The sequence below is a fragment of the Leuresthes tenuis genome, unplaced genomic scaffold, assembly GCF_036924035.1.
Source record: "Leuresthes tenuis unplaced genomic scaffold, fLeuTen1.0.hap1 SCAF_1, whole genome shotgun sequence".
Classification (NCBI taxonomy): Eukaryota; Metazoa; Chordata; class Actinopteri; order Atheriniformes; family Atherinopsidae; genus Leuresthes; species Leuresthes tenuis.
In genome coordinates, this window is record NW_027325355.1 from 28,313,961 (window position 1) to 28,329,575 (window position 15,615).

The 15,615-nt window shown below is 47.4% G+C and overlaps 1 protein-coding gene across 1 annotated transcript; it reads right to left on the reverse strand.

The window, feature by feature from the left end:
* Positions 1–1,453: 1,453 nt before the first annotated feature.
* On the reverse strand, positions 1,454–15,174 carry LOC140281421 (NGFI-A-binding protein 1-like). Its single transcript, XM_072375884.1, has 9 exons — positions 15,139–15,174; positions 14,778–14,860; positions 9,399–10,201; positions 9,178–9,311; positions 9,007–9,058; positions 8,144–8,263; positions 5,948–6,113; positions 4,819–4,971; positions 1,454–4,727 (listed from the first exon to the last, which is right to left on the reverse strand). The coding sequence occupies exons 3-9, from the start codon at positions 10,197–10,199 to the stop codon at positions 4,651–4,653; spliced, it is 1,503 nt and encodes a 500-aa protein (XP_072231985.1). The 5' UTR covers positions 10,200–10,201; positions 14,778–14,860; positions 15,139–15,174; the 3' UTR covers positions 1,454–4,650.
* Positions 15,175–15,615: the final 441 nt, after the last annotated feature.

The window sequence follows — 15,615 nt, forward strand, 5'->3', positions numbered from 1 at the left end:
TATTTTCTGTGGTGTTCACTTTGCTTTTTTTTGGCTACCAGCTTTTATCAGACTTTTATCTTAATCTTGGTGTAAACTCCACCCACCCAGAGCTCCAAGTGGGATAAAACAAACAGATTAGTGCTGACTAATAATGCCTCCTCTGAACTTGGACATGAAACATTCATGGGTTTAGCCTGGAAAAAAAATAAAGGGGACTTCCAACAAAATATACATATTATTCTTTTGAAAAATCCCTTTTTTTAGTGCAGAGATGGAACATGTAACCTAAATTACCCTGAAGTGAAGGTGTCCACATTCATTTGCAGCGGTGCAAACCTCGTGCTGAGCTGTTGTGAGCTTCTAAAAATAAAAGCAGCAGGATTGTAGTTAAACGTGCCCAAACAAGCCAGGAGAATGGGTTTGGATGTGAGCCAACAGAAGAAGAGGACAGTACACTGGACAGGTGACCTTTTTATTACCTGTGACAGAGTTTGAAATCGCATGAAGTTAAGTTGACAGTCGGATCAGTTAAAGCCCTGCGGTGGCGCACATACATTTGACCTTTTAACTTGTTGGAGACATCCATCCTCTCACAAAAGCCTGGCTTTCCTCTGCTTTATAGCAGCTCTAGTGGCTCACATGACTGATGTTTGTTATCTTGTGTAAAAAACAAAAAAAGGAACCCCGGGACTCGTTAAAAGTGGCAACAAACTGCCACTTATCCAAACTAAAAGCAGCTCTTCAAGTTTAATTTTGTGCATTTTTGCCACTTGGAAGGAAGGAAGTAAGGAAGGAAGGAAGGAAGGAAGTAAGGAAGGGAGGAAGGGAGGGAGACAAACGAGGCGATCCCTAACGAAGCTGCAGGGAGGAGAGGCGATAATTCACCAACACCCACACCTTCTCAAAAGCAGTCAGCTTCCTGCTCCTTTCAAAATGAGGGTGATGGGTGCGCTCAGCAGATCCCTCCCACGCTGCTTAGCGGCTGGCTTCCGCCCACCGCCCGTGGAGCCGCCGCCTACCTCCAGCCGTTGCCATGGCAACACATCATCATCAGTGACTTGCACTGGAAGAGGAGGAGGAGGACAGGGAAGGGGAGGGGTGGCCGTTTGAGCCGGGCTGCCACTGTGAGCAGCATTTGGCGTGGGTGTTCATGAGCTGAGCGATTCTCCAGAGAAAATCTGTCTACGTTTGTGTGCGTGAGGGGGGTGGAGGCAGAGGATGATGGGAGGTTTGTGAAAAGGACCTGCGTCAGAGTGAGTCATCAGCCAGTTTCACAATGTGTTGATGTGACGCTGATGCAAATGGGCAGGAAAGAGAAAACAGAAGCTCCTCGACCTGCCTGTTTGGGGAAGATGACCAAGCAATCTTCCAGCGTCTGCTCAAAGGCACCTTGAGCCTGGACCCCCCCCCCCCGGAGGAGGAGGAGGATCCATCATATCGTCACCTTCACACAACAGAACGCACCACACGGTAGAGTTCAAAAAATAAAGTTTAATGTTTATGTGCTGTATAACAAAAGAAAATATATTAGTGTTTAAAAAACAGGTGCATAACTAGGTGAAGCCTAATCTATCACTTTACAATAAACAGTGAGGAGAAGGTGATCAGTGAGACGACATGCGCTGCTCCTCAGGGTCAGAGCTGAGCTCCAGAGCTCCACGGCCGCAGCCTCGAGTCCTCGCCAGTTTGGGATTTTATGAAGAGTCTTCAAATACAAACACGGTGCTGTGTGCACTAAGAGTGAGACAACAAACATTTTCCAAAAAGTTGCAGGTGAATTCCCACCCTGACGACAGACACAGTTACTGAGCACGTGACAAAACGACGCACACGTATGCAAATAGACTTATTACTTACAGAAATATTGCATTGGTCTTTCTGAGTGACTAAACTATGTGCAGGGGGGGGGGACACCAAACAGATGTATTTACACCATGTGGTGAACACATAAAAACACTTGTTTCTACCTCTAAACAACAAGAACACGTTTGAAATCTGCACTGATGGCCATCACAGGAGGATTAAACACTGTAAAGAGCTAAAAGCATGTTTTTATATACCAGACATGTTCACGTGGTTAAACTTTTTTCCTCAGTGACACTTTTTTTCTTTTTGCTCCACACACATAAACACCGTATTGACACCAAAAATATACAGCAAGTTACCGGACAAGGAACACCCCGGCTGACAGATTAGGCTATTTGTTATATTTACAGGCTGCTGCTCCACAAACAGCAATAATTACTTCTTCTGCGTCTGTTGCAGATAAACCACAAACTTGATTTATTCTTTTTTGTGTCTTCAGACTATTCCCTCACAGCTTGTTGGATCTCCTCTCAGAAACACGCAGGCATCTTTATTCCTGACATACTCCCTGTTTGCAGATGAGTGGTTTAGCTTCAACAGCAGTGTTTTGCTAAATTACAAAGTGAAATGGAGCAATTAGCTCGGCCTCCGGCACGCCAGCCCGGCCATTCTGCCAAGACGAACAACAGAGGTCCCCTGCTGCTACTCCACAGCAGCTCCTGTACATCCTCCTCGTAAATTACCTCCCATAAATATACACGAGACAAGAGCGAGGAAGAAGCGATTAGTCCCGCCTCTCCTGTTTGCCCGTTTTGAAGTGAAGGACGCAAAATTTAAAAATAACAACGTGCTGCAGGGGCTGCCTCTTAACTCAGTCTCCCGACAGTACCTCCACCTTTGTTCTCAGTCACAGTACAAGTGGAGACGCCTGGAGGAGCAGAGCGTGTGGGTGACGGCGCTCTGCCGCCGCCACTCTCTGCTGCCACCTTTAATCAGAGCTGATTACTTTGATCGTGTTGATGCAGCTTCTTCTGAAAGTCATAAGACATTACAACGGCATTAAAAATCCATTATGGATGCTTTCATCATTTACTGTCAGTAGTAAGGTGAAGCTGACCTTTAGCCTCACGCTAAATGCTACCGTCAGCGTCCTAATAGGCTCACAGTGAGGATATTAAGCAGCTGACGCTCGCCGACTCTTCCTCACACACCAAACAAAAGGGGAAGGTGATGAGAAGTCTGTCTGAGTGTGAAAGGTTGGATATATGCACACTTTAGAGCTCATGATTTACTCACGTCGATAACACGAGTATTTGTGTCAAATCTACCCGTTTATCCTCTAGTTGTGGTGATATTCCCAGACCTGACTCCCCCACTTCCTCCAGAAGAACTAACAACTGCGGGAGGCTGTGAAGGGGGATGTTTGGCCACTGAACACAAACAGAGCATCACGTTGACCTGCTCCGCTTGACTCCTGAAGCCCGTTTATAGCAGCTTTGTTGGCACGGCTGCACCAAAGAAGAAGAAGACGCATTTCAAGCAGCACAAATGATATGAAATGAAATGATGTGTAGATGCAGCTGGGCTGAGTTTGCATCAGAGACGTCAGGGTTGCCAGGTCAGACACAAACAAGCGTCTCCTGATTTTGTTGCTGCACATTTAGTGTGAAACTGTCCTTTAAAGACCTGTCGCTGGTCTTCAAGGTGGAAGCGTTCAGGAAGTAAAGGCCCATCACCTTTTTCTACGCTCTTTTGCTGGACCTCAATAGAAAACGTCATCGAGTTCCAGGAAGGTTGCAGTGAGGCTTCGACCACAAATGTTCAGTAAGGATCACACAAAAAGTGCCGTTGCTTCTCATCTCACAGATAAGGAGACAGGATTCAGAAAAGGAGAGAAAATTCTAAATAAATTAAATAATAGTGCTGTCAGAGGCTGCTCAAATCGATCCACACTGATAATCAGCTTTAATCTCATAAAGGACAGTTTCCTCTGCTCAAGGACATCTTTAAGGAAGCAACTGTCCACCTTTATGAGAATAATAACTCTCAGTCCTCTAAACCATGAAGTGGCAGGTCTTTAAAATATAATCAGGATCCATATTTAAACCTGTTTAAATAATAAGAATAAGAATTTTCAGTTATTTCTGACATATTTAATTGCTTTTCTTGGGTCATATCAAGCCATTAAAGATGAATATATAGTTCCTGCATGTACACACTGTTCATGAGTAACGATGTCAGTGGCTGAGAAACACCGCGGCGTGTGTGTTGAGCCTGGAGTGCATTCCCCACCCACTGAGTCCTCTAAATCTTATGGAATTTGGTGGCGAGGTGGAGGCAGAACCAGGTCAGTTATGGCCAGGTTACTTTGCTTTAAGCTGCTCTTGGTGGAGGACACTAAAGATTCCTCTGAATAAATGTGGAGGAATGAAAGCGGACATGAATGCTGTCACATCCGGGGACCTTAAAATCTAACGTCACCGTTGCTTCCACTTCCAAACGCACACTGGAGTTAGGAGTCAGCCCCGGCAGCCCAGCCCGACACCTCGCTGTCCACAGAAAGCAACAAAAGCAACTCCCAGGCAGAGGTAAAGAGTCTACAGACGCCTTCAGCGGACCACTCTTAAATTACACGCACACCTAATCAGCAAAGACCTGCAGAGCGGCGCCTCGCAGGTGCTTTGGCAAATACTTTTCAAAAAAAGAAACAAAAAGACAAGATAGAAGAAAAATAAATGCTTTTCATGAGGCAACGTTGGTTGTTAAGGCTCTACTGTGGCTGTGCTTGCTTAGTATCTATTGATGGGTAGTAACTGCATACTGTAAGGTGTGAGTAGAATGAAGAGGGGGGGGTGGGAGGCACTATGTGGAGTCTTCTGGCTCTGATTTGATGGTCTTCTTGTCCGCGGTGCTGGACGCCCGCTGTGATGTCCCGTTTTCTGGAGACAGGGATGAGACAGCATCATCAGCAGGTTTGTAACGAGGTGAAAGAGTCTGAGAGCGGAGCTCAAAGGCTCCAGCATCACCGACCTGTTGCTGGTGTTTTGGTCTCATCTGTGTTGTGGTTGTGGTTGTGGTTGTGATTATGATGGCGCTTCAGCTCGTTGGCCAGCTGCTTGCCCAAAGGGAGGTCACCTTCCTGCATGCTCTGGCTGACCACCCGCAAGTTGATGGGTCGATCATCTGCAAAATGAGGAGGAAGTTTACGCTTTTTGGATCAGATTTGATCTTTCCCACAGAGGATCATCACGACTTGTTCTGGAGAGCCAACTCGCTTCATTCTGTGAGGCCGAGGGATTCAATTTGATTATTTACTTTAACCAAGAAGGACAGAATGAAGAGAAGAAGAAGCAGAAGCAGAAGCAGCAGAAGAAGAAGCAGAAGCAGAAGCAGAAGCAGAAGAAGAAGAAGAAGAAGAAGCAGAAGCAGAAGCAGAAGCAGAAGCAGAAGAAGAAGAAGAAGCAGAAGAAGAAGCAGAAGCAGAAGCAGAAGAAGAAGAAGAAGCAGAAGAAGAAGAAGAAAGGAACAAATAAAGGAAAAGAAACAAGCAGAGAGTAAAACAAACAGCAGTGTGGAGAGAGAAGAAGAATGATGCAAGGGGGGGAAAAGGAAGAAAAGCAGAGCAGAAGGGGAGGAGAGAGACGCCCCCCTCCAGGCAACTGGCTTGAGGTAAACAGGCGTGGGCGCGATAATTACAGGTGCATTGTGGGATTTGTGGGAACAGCAGTATAATGAGCTGTCGGGAGTGGGTGAGGGAGGAAAAGGATGAAAATGAGATGAAGCCTGGAGGAGAAGTAAGATCCTGAATAATGATGTGTCTTTTTTTCCTCTCGCCCCCCCCCTTCGGTGTTTGAGGAGTCAGAGAGAAACAAACGAAGATGAAAAAGAGGTGACGACTGTCACAGCTGGGTGTGGAAAGCCTGCACCTATCGGCTCTGTTTCCACACACATCCAGAGACACTCGAACATCAGAAAAGTCTGCAGAAAACACCGAGCAGAGTCAACCATTTTGGTACAAAGACGCTGAAAAACACACTTCAGACGTACGCTTCCACTGAAAGAAGTTTCTCTAACTTATGTAAAAATGCAACGATCTGGGCACAAACTGCCATTCTGAGTGAAGCTTCCCCGGTAATCACGCTGCTCCGGCCCGCCTCACCTTGGCTGTCTCTGCTGGCGTCGGCGGCTCCGTTGGTATTCTGGGCGTCGTTGAGGTACTTTAAGGCAGCGGGGGGGATCCTCCAGTCCAGAGCCTGGAGTCGCTCCTGGACAGCGGCGTCCTGCAGGATCTCCATCTGCCTCGCCAGCAGACGCTCCAGCTGCATCTGACGGGCAGAGAAACTGAACTGAGGATTTACCGGGAACCACACCACAGAAAACGCCTCGTTTCTGCCGTTACTTACTGACTTCACCATGAAACTCATCTGCATGATCCCTGTTTGATGTGAACCAGCAGGCGGCTGCCTCACACCAATCAGAGCAGATGGGGGGGCTCTTAAAGAGACAGGAGCTAAAACCAAGCGTTTGACACAGAAATCAATAGATTTCTGACTATGAAAGCATGTAAAACTGTCAAAGAGCACCATGTGTGTGAATGCTGGTGGAAATCTTTCTATTTGAAAGATATGATAAAAATATAACGAGCACTGAAATATTATGATGAAATAACACTTCTGAAAATCACATTTCATGCTTCTAAGGCTAATAAACATTAAAATCCATTTCAAGTTGTCAAATATTGTACAATAAACGTTTTACTGAATGTTCCTTTAACATGAATTATGTGTAAGTTGAGTTTTCCTGTAAAATGACCAAACTTTATGCCAGTGAAACCTTCCTAAATTCAGCTGAACTGAGATGGCTGCAGCGTCTGTTCAGGCCAGTAAAACCGACCAATCAGAGCAGCTCTGGCTTTGAGGGAGTCGCCTCCATCACATCAGTAACTCTTCATTAGTTCCTCTGCTCAGCTCAGCTGGTTTGAAATTCTAAATAAGAATTAATCTCTGTCATATAAAAATAGCAGATCGTCTATTTTAAGCTTTGGGCTGCAAAGTTTACATGAATTTCATGAATAAAAACACAGAAAGAGAAGAATTCAGACCCATAAAAGCTATGGATTCTTTCTTTGGAGGCTATCGAACTGCATCTGCATAAGAGAGACTTGAAATGTGAACTTTTGTGCACCTGCGCGTCGAAAACTAACGACAGAACCGATATATACTTAAAGCTTTTAATCACACGCAGCAGAAAAGTGACGCCAGCAAATACAAACACCACCAGCTGATCCCTCCAGCGAGCATTAACACTCTTCTGTCTGAGGAAAGAAACGCGGCGCGTGCTTGGACGCGCTTTTCATCCTCACAGGGCGATCAGACGCAGCCATGAAATCTCTTCTTCTCTTCTTCTGCCAGACAAAACTGATCAAGCCGAACACAGTCAGATGCACACGGAGCCAGGCGTGTGCGCGTGACACACACGAGGAGGTGAAGGAGCACACATGCTTTCTGGGTAATGAGATATCAGAGAGCGCTCCTCCTACACCCGACTCTAATTAGGAACAAACCGGATGGAAACCAGTGCAGATCCGACTGGATCCTGCTGATGAGGATCCGACTGGATCCTGCGGCCGAGGATCCGACAGGATCCTGCTGCCGAGGATCCGACTGGATCCTGCTGCCGAGGATCAGACTGGATCCTGCGGCCGAGGATCAGACCGGATCCTGCGGCCGAGGATCAGACCGGATCCTGCTGCCGAGGATCAGACCGCATCCTGCTGCCGAGGATCAGACCGAATCCTGCTGCCGAGGATCAGACTGAATCCTGCTGCCGAGGATCCAACTGGATCCTGCGGCCGAGGATCAGACCGGATCCTGCGGCCGAGGATCAGACTGGATCCTGCTGCCGAGGATCAGACTGAATCCTGCTGCCGAGGATCAGACTGGATCCTGCAGCTGAGGATCAGACCGGATCCTGCTGCCGAGGATCAGACTGAATCCTGCTGCCGAGGATCCGACTGGATCCTGCAGCTGAGGAGCCTCTGAACCCGGAACTCTGTGGACTTCCACATGAAGACAAACCGCTTTAATCCAGAGTGGCATCGCGGGTCACAGCCCTGACCTTTGATCGTCTCACACCTTGTTCATTCTGGAGCCTCAGAGTGCTGTGAGGGACTACTTAACGCGGCGGATTAATCCCATTAAAATGGTTCAAACGTTAAACATCGCAGTCTGTGGTGTGAATGGAGACACTGTGGGTTTGTCAGTATTTTGCTGTTGGCTGCAGACACATGAAAGTCTCCCCTGTTTGCCGCCTGGGATGTTCTGAGGCACCGGTTCCGTCCTTTCTGTCCGCCTACCTGCAGATTGCGTCCGACGGTTTCCTCGCCTTTGGACTTGGCGCAGGCCAGCTGCTCCCGCAGCATCTCCTGCCTCATGTGGATGGCCTGCAGCGCCTCCTGGATGTCGAAGAAGTTCTCCTGAAGGAGACGAGCACAGACGAGCAGAGTTACAACTTTTAGCAGCGAGCGCGTGACTTCTCCTGCGTCACTGAACAGTTTCTGCTAATAATGATGATAATAAGAGCCTGAACCACACGTGGTGCAGCTTATATCTGGTTCCAGATGATCCGATCCAGCACAGCCATGCATCAAAGTTGTCCCACTGCTGCTTTAACAGTTAAAGGTGAATACAAACAGCATCTGATCCCATTGTTTCTGGAAGGTTTTCAGCCTGGAAGTGAATTTCTGCAGGAATTCCCCCTTTCAGCAGCTCGGAGCAGCTTTGCGAGCAGGTGTCGGCTTATCTGCGGCCCTCGAGCTCCCTGCGGAGCGCGCGGCCGCCACATGTTCTCGATCATCACGTCTCGCGCTGAGAGGAGCCATTCAAAGACGACTCTCAGCCAAGTGTGTCGGGAGAGGAGCGCTGAGGCATCGCTTTGTTCTCTGTTCAAGGCTTTTGCTGCTCTGAGCTTTGAGTTCCTCAACACTGGAGCCTCCTGCCAAACCTGCCATTTTCTAAGTTTGAAGCGGACCAGTCAGGAGCCTTTTACCTTTACTGGATTGACGTGTTTCTAAATAATCTGGACACTTTTATGGTTGTAGATCAGCTGAAGTCTACAGTAATTATTCACATTATTGAGAAAAATCTGCATTAGGAAGGAAATCATGATGCAACATGGCTCCAAAAAGTGAAGCATTCTTAGTTTGCCAGCTGGTTTTACCTCTGTTTTGATCCTTTTCGGGGACGGTTCGTCTCTGTCTCCACAGCGAGACCTGCAGAGAAACACCAAGAAACACGCTTTTACACACTTCCATGCTGCAGAATGTAGGATTAACGCGTTATTCTGCGCGTCTGAGACCTGAGACAGACCGAGGTCCAGGCTGGCTCTTACTTGCTGGTGCGGTAGGTGTATTTGTAGGTGACCTCCCTGGAAATCTGCCGGGCCAGTCCGAACAGCTCGTCCCGGCGCGTCAGCAGCGCCATGTCCCTCATACAGAGCTGAGCCGCTGCCTCGTTTACCGTCAGCTGCACATCACACACAGACGAGTCAGCCCACACAGAAACACACGCGCCCGTGATCCCTCACGACAAATGAAATGAGAGTCAGTTCACCTCGTGCAGGGTCAGGTGTTTGCCATCCCGCCTCTTGGAGTCGAAGCGTCCATAGATGGCGCTGTATTTCCTGATCTCCTCCTCCCTTCGAGGGTCGTCGTCACTCATTTCAAAGATGTGCCCGATCATCTTGGCCAGCTTCTTGTTGTTCTTCAGCTGCTCTTTGACCTCAGCCAGGTCCGTCTTGGGGAGTCCGGGCGCCATCCTGTCCACGCACTCCAGGACCGACTGCACAGCTGCAGCATCCAAAGCCTCCAGCGCGTCTCTGGGGGAGGACGGCGAGCCGAGGTCTGACGGCGACAGGCTGTGCTCGCTGTCGTTGCTGTGGCCCGACCAGAACCGGGCCTCGCTGCTGCCCTGCAGGGGCGACCCGGCCGACACTTTGTCTCTCGCCACGTCCAGCTTCCCTGGGTCAGAGCAGGCCGCGGCAACGGCTTTGGGCATCTTGACGCTGGCGGTGTTGGCGCGGTCCTGAGCGCTGAGCAGCGTGGGAGAGCCTTCGGGCAGCTTGTAGACGGGGATGCTGCAGACGGGCAGCGAGGTGAGCGGCTGGTTAAAGATGGCTGGGTTGGTGACCCAGTCGCGAAGCGCCTTCTGGAGGCGGCGCACGTGCAGTGGCTTACTGGCCATGCCAACAAGGGCCATGATCTCGAGGAACTCCTCCTCGCCGGCCTCGCACAGCTGCTGCACATCGTCGCCGCCCTGCTGGATGAAGGCCTCGTAGTAGTAGAGCAGGTTTGCCCGCTGCAGGATCCTGTAGAGCTGCAGCTCACCCAGGGTCCTCGGCAACACGGCCGCCATACCTGAGGAGGGACGGAACACGGTAAGGTTACTCATTCATGGATGGACCCGCTGCTGCAGCTCCTCTGACTCTCTGGGAGGAAGCCCTGAACTGTTGAAGTATCCCTTTAACTGGCTCTGAAGCTGAAGCGCAGCAGAAAGGGAGTTGGAGGAATATTCACTCAAATATTCAAGTTCTCCTCAATTAAGTTGTGCTCTGAAGGTGAAAACTGAAGTAAATAACCTGAGGTTTTGTGTTGAAATCTGCCTGCTGAGCACCAAACGATGAGAAAAACCAAGCAGAGAGCTTCACGTCTGAACTCCTGCTCATCTTTCTGTGTAGTATTGATTTTCAGAAAGCCTCAGCCGCAGAAACCAGTTTCACACAAATAAAAGGTCGTCATTTATTTATTACCTATTGTTTCATTTGACCTAATTCACGCCAAACATGGCTTCTTTTGCATCATCTGCACTAAACTTCATCTTTTTAATGAGTCTTCCTGACTGAATCCAACACATAAACCTGCCGGGGCGTGACTGAAGCGTTTGAAGCTGCCTTTCACAGAGCTGAACCTCTGAAATAGCGACCCACTGCCTTTCTTCACGTGCTTTAACGTCACATTGAACCGAAGAGAAAGGTTTCAGCTCGCTGTTTTAGTTTTGTCTGAAGGTGCTCCTGTCAGATTATCCTCATTCTCAATCCCAATAAAGCAGAGAACCAACCCAATCGGGGCCAGAGCTCACACACAGGCTTGCTTTTGACTCTTCCCATGTGCTGCTTGTGAGGCCTTGCGGAGGCCCAGCTAACAGAGGAGTGGCAGTCAGCAGGCCAGGGTTGCTGGGAGGACTACATGCCTCTCTCCACCCCTGCAGGATGTGTAGGTGGTGGGCTAGCCTCGCCCAGAATAGGCCCAGAGAGTCAGGCAGGCGTCGACTGAGCCTGGCTGAGAATGACAAAGACAAAAGCTGCCTGAGACAAAATGGAGAAGACATTTTTCACCATCCAGAAGTGGTCAGTTTAACTGGTGAAGACGGCTCCTTCCAGTTAAAAAGATCAGGCTCGCGAGGAGGAGTTTGCTGTGAGATCTTCTGCTTCCTTCTAAAAAAAAAAGGGATTATAATCGAGTACGTTCTCAGATAAATGACCGTCTGAACTGGATCTATCCAGTTTATTCACATTCTTCACTTCAATCCGGCACAAATGCAGCTAAATAGCTGCTGATCTGAAGCTGAAGTGGATGAAAGGAGCAAATCAAACATTTTCCAGAAGTTTTAACATCTCTGTGGAAGTTTTTTCAAATTAAACATCATGAGGCGATCGCTTCCTGTTTAAACTTACACAATAAAGGTCAAATATTGGGGTAAAATGAGGGATTTCACTTCAGAGGTGATGAATTAAACTGTTCATCACTTCCTGAGAGCAGCTCCGACCTCTGCAGCTCACCAGAGACGCATCTCCTACGACTAAAGAGGAAAGATCAGCGTAATTCCACCTTAAATCTGTCTTTTCCTAAACTCCAAAGAGCCCCAAAACTGTTCAGATGGTTTCCAGATTTAGTTGGATTATAAATGTAGAAATATTATAAAGTTTCTCTGAATTATAATCAGTATTATCTCCATGTAACGTTGGAGTTTAATGAAAAATCTGCAACATTCACCTCCAAACTGCATCCAGTTGGGAAAGAACGGTTCTCTGTGTGTAAATTGTAAATTGTTTGTGTTGTTCCGAGCAAAAACAGACGAGTTCAACAGGAATAATTGCTTTGCTTAGAGCTTGTAGTCCGAAGGACAAGATGAGGCACAAAGTGATGTTATGTGTAAGAGCTGCAGCACTGAAATAAAAAGCAGCGATTAGCACACATCCGAAAGGTTTACGAGTATCAGACCCTAAAACAGGTTTAAATTCTACTTTAAAGCACCTTTAAACGCACGAAGCGAGCGTTCTGAGGTAAATGTTCGGTGCTGGGAATCCCTCAGAGGCTGCTGAGCGTCACACTGACACATCCTGTTGGGTGCTGCTGCTTTTAATCGTGTTGCAAACAACTCGAGCAGCAAAAAGAGTAGAGGAGGAACATAATCACTCACATAACATGAAGCGTCACTTAAAGAACATTAGCGCTGAAGATAAAGCATGTAGGCTTGTGGAGCCTCTTAGGCACTCGACCTCCTCCACCATCGGCTCTGATGCTTTTGGGAAACATCTCCTAAGCTTAAGAAGGCTTTTAATGTACACAGCTGTGCTAAAGTCTCATTTTTATCAATATTTTGCTTCCAAGCAGCCAGAATGTCTTATTATCTTTTAAAGTGGTTTAGAATAATAGTTCTCCAGGTTTTCTGAAGGTCTTTAAAGTTTTTATTTGGATATTTTCTTGTTTTTCACTCATTTTCAGTCCAGAGGAATGTGTTTTTTCTTTGTTAAGCTACTGAACTCTGAGCTATGAAGCATTCAGGCAGAAAAAAGGCTCCTAACTCAAGGGATGAACCAGTGTTGTGTCGACACAGGACAGACAACTTAGCAAAGAAGCCATTTTAAACTGGATCTTTAGGCACTTTGTCACAAAGACACATTTGTTCCCATTTCTTTAGCTGCATCTATGAAAAACAGCAAAGAAAACACAGTTTGACAGACAGAAAATAGGATTTCTGCAGCAACAAGGTGATTCCCAAAGAGCTATTAGCTGAAAACTTGGCATATCTCAGCATGGTGTGCAGTGTGTCCTTAAAACATTTGAGGAAACTGGACAAGTGGAGGACAAAAGAAGAAGTGTCAGGCCTAAAAAACTATCTCCAGCAGATGAACAGGATCTGAAAGTGATGTCCTTAAGAAAGAGGAAAAAATCCAGCTGTGACCTGACAGGACCTGAGAGATGCATCTGGACCTTCAGCTGATCCATCTACTGTTGGCCCAAGCCTCATCAGAAATGGGCTCCATGGAAGGGTGGCTGTCAAGAAGCCGTTCTTAAGGAAGGGAAACAGGGAGAAAAGGCTGAGCTGTGCCAAATGACACAAGAAGTGGACTGAAAATCAGTGGCAACAGGTCTTATGGAGGGATGAATCCTCCCCAGAGCCCGGACCTCAACATTATTGAAGCAGTGTGGGATCATCTGACAGAGAACGGAACAAAAGGCAGCCCACATCCAAAGAAGAGCTTTGGGATGTCCTTCAAGAAGCCTGGAGAACTATTCCTGAAGACTCCTTAAAGAAATGACAGAAAGCTTGTCTCAGAGGGTTCAGGCTGAGTTGGAGAATAAAGGAGCTCAGACCAGATATTCACTTTAAAGCTGCTGAGAACTGATAAAAAACTGTTTTTATTTTATAAACTGTGTTCTCATGAATAATGATAATAAATGGCTGCACCTGGCAGTAAGATAAATGTCAGCATCGTGTCTGATCTGATCGCTGCGTGAAGACGACACAAAGCGTAGATCTTAGAGGCTCTTCAGAGGTCCAACAGCAGCAAGGTGCATTTCACCTGCTCTATTCAAACAGATGATTGTTTTCTCTGAGCAAAAATACCAAATTTCATCGGCTTTGTTGTCTAAAATGTGACTTTTTGATAATTTGCATTCAAATGTGAGACAGTAAAGTGAATATTTTGGGTATTTGAACTATTTTTGCGTAGAAATTCTGTCTGAAGAATAAAAAAAAGTCTCATTCGGTGTGTAAACTACATAACTGTGAAGAAACCCTGTTTTTTCTGTTGTTAACTTGTTGGATCATCATCTGTCTGCTCAAACACCCCCAGACCGATAACTCAGAGCCATCTGACTGAAGGCACCACAGCAGATGTGTCTCTAACAGAAGTCCAGCTTCACAAAGCGAGTTGAACCGGTTTCCCTCTTCACCTGCAGAGGTGAGTGAGGCGCGTGCGCTGCCACACGTACTCACACACTTATTGCACAGCAGCAGGAAAAGAGGAATCCTTTGATTTGACTGTGATTAAGAAGGAATTTCCCAGTTTTCTCAACGAGGAAACAACCCGGGAGGCAAATCCAAATCAGTCCAAAACAAACACTGAGAAGATATCGCTAAAATGTCTCTATAGCGGCTAAAAATAGCACAAATGAGCTCAGCAGCACAGCTGACAATGACACAAAGAATATGGACTCTAATGGGAAATGCTTTGATAGTTCCTGTAATATTCTTGTTGTAATTCATCGGTGTTGCTTTATGGAGAGTTCCCAGAGGAGCCGAGCCTTCCTGGTGTCTCACCTCCTGTTACAGTCAGATAAAAATCATTTATCCTGCACAGGGGGCTGGAAAGTAGCTCTAACTGTGGGTTAAAGCACAGTTTTTCTACAGAGTACGCGGAGCTTTGTGTATTTCACAATAATATTCGATATTTACAGCGTTGAATGGCTTTCAACCCTGTCAGAAACGTAAGAAATGAGATCTAAATGATTCCTTCGCGGAGTTTCTGCACGGATGAGCCGAGTTTACGTCTCATCCAGTGATATTTCCACGTCTTTCCTCTGATACACTTCCATGAGGAAGCGTTTCTGTGGCGCCGCCGGCTCTTATCTTTGCAACAGAAGTTGATGATGACAGCAGCAGGAGCCGGACACACGCACGGTTAAATCCGGCTCTAATTGCGCTTACCTGGTGAGTTTTTGGCCCCCTTCGGTCCGCTCTGTTCCGGATCCACTTCCTCTCTTTCTCCTCCTTCTTCTCGCTCCTCTTCGCTGTTTCCCAACACAAACCAGGGAGTTAGTTTGCGCACAAAGGAAGCCTCTCAGAGGAGAGACCCGCAGCAGAAGCGGGGTGCGTGAAACAAAAATCTGATTTCAGCGATGAAACGTGAGGAAGGAATAATCTCAACGGGGAGCCAAAGAGCGCCTGTTTGTCTTTTCTTGCTCAGACCGAGCGGCGCTCCTCTCCTCTCTGTGTGGAAACTTTTTCCTTTTGCTGCAGCTGAGAAGAGAGCGAAGAGAGCGCAGAATATGTGAGAAAAGCCGCTGACCTTCGTGCGTCTTCTGGTGCGTGTGTGTAAGATGAGTGTGTGAGTGAGTTAGAGTCCTCTCCCAGCGTCTCTCCACCTCTCTGCACTACTCACCGTCAAGGCACGCGCAGTCGAGCGTGCACACTTCCGCCCGCGCCGACAAAATATGAGCACTGCCGCTGAAACTCCGGGTTGGTCTCCAGCGCTGTTTGTGCACTCATGGCACGATCCGAAAGAGATGCAAACCGCGCTCCACTCGGACTGAGAGCGGCTTGATTTGGTTCTTTCCTCTGAGCTTATTGTTGTTTTTGGCCAGGAATCCGAAGAGAATCGACTCCGTATCCTGGAAGTGACACAAAAAGAGAAAATAAAGAGCAACGGGACGTAAGAAAATATCCAGATGACCTAAATCTGACCTAAAAGAGGCGTTAATGTCAACCAGGGAGACAAATGTCCAACATGAGTCACAAAACAACCCAAAATTTAGATTTAATACCG

What these genes read in the sequence shown, in the direction of transcription:
- LOC140281421 (XM_072375884.1), bottom strand. Translation starts at nt 10,199, where the DNA reads ATGGCGGCCGTGTTGCCGAGGACCCTGGGTGAGCTGCAGCTCTACAGG. An exon ending in CGCCAGCAGAGACAGCCAAG is followed by an intron (nt 4,972 to 5,947) that starts GTGAGGCGGGCC and finishes CTCATTTTGCAG; the next exon opens with ATGATCGACCCATCAACTTG. An exon ending in GACCAAAACACCAGCAACAG is followed by an intron (nt 4,728 to 4,818) that starts GTCGGTGATGCT and finishes CCCTGTCTCCAG; the next exon opens with AAAACGGGACATCACAGCGG.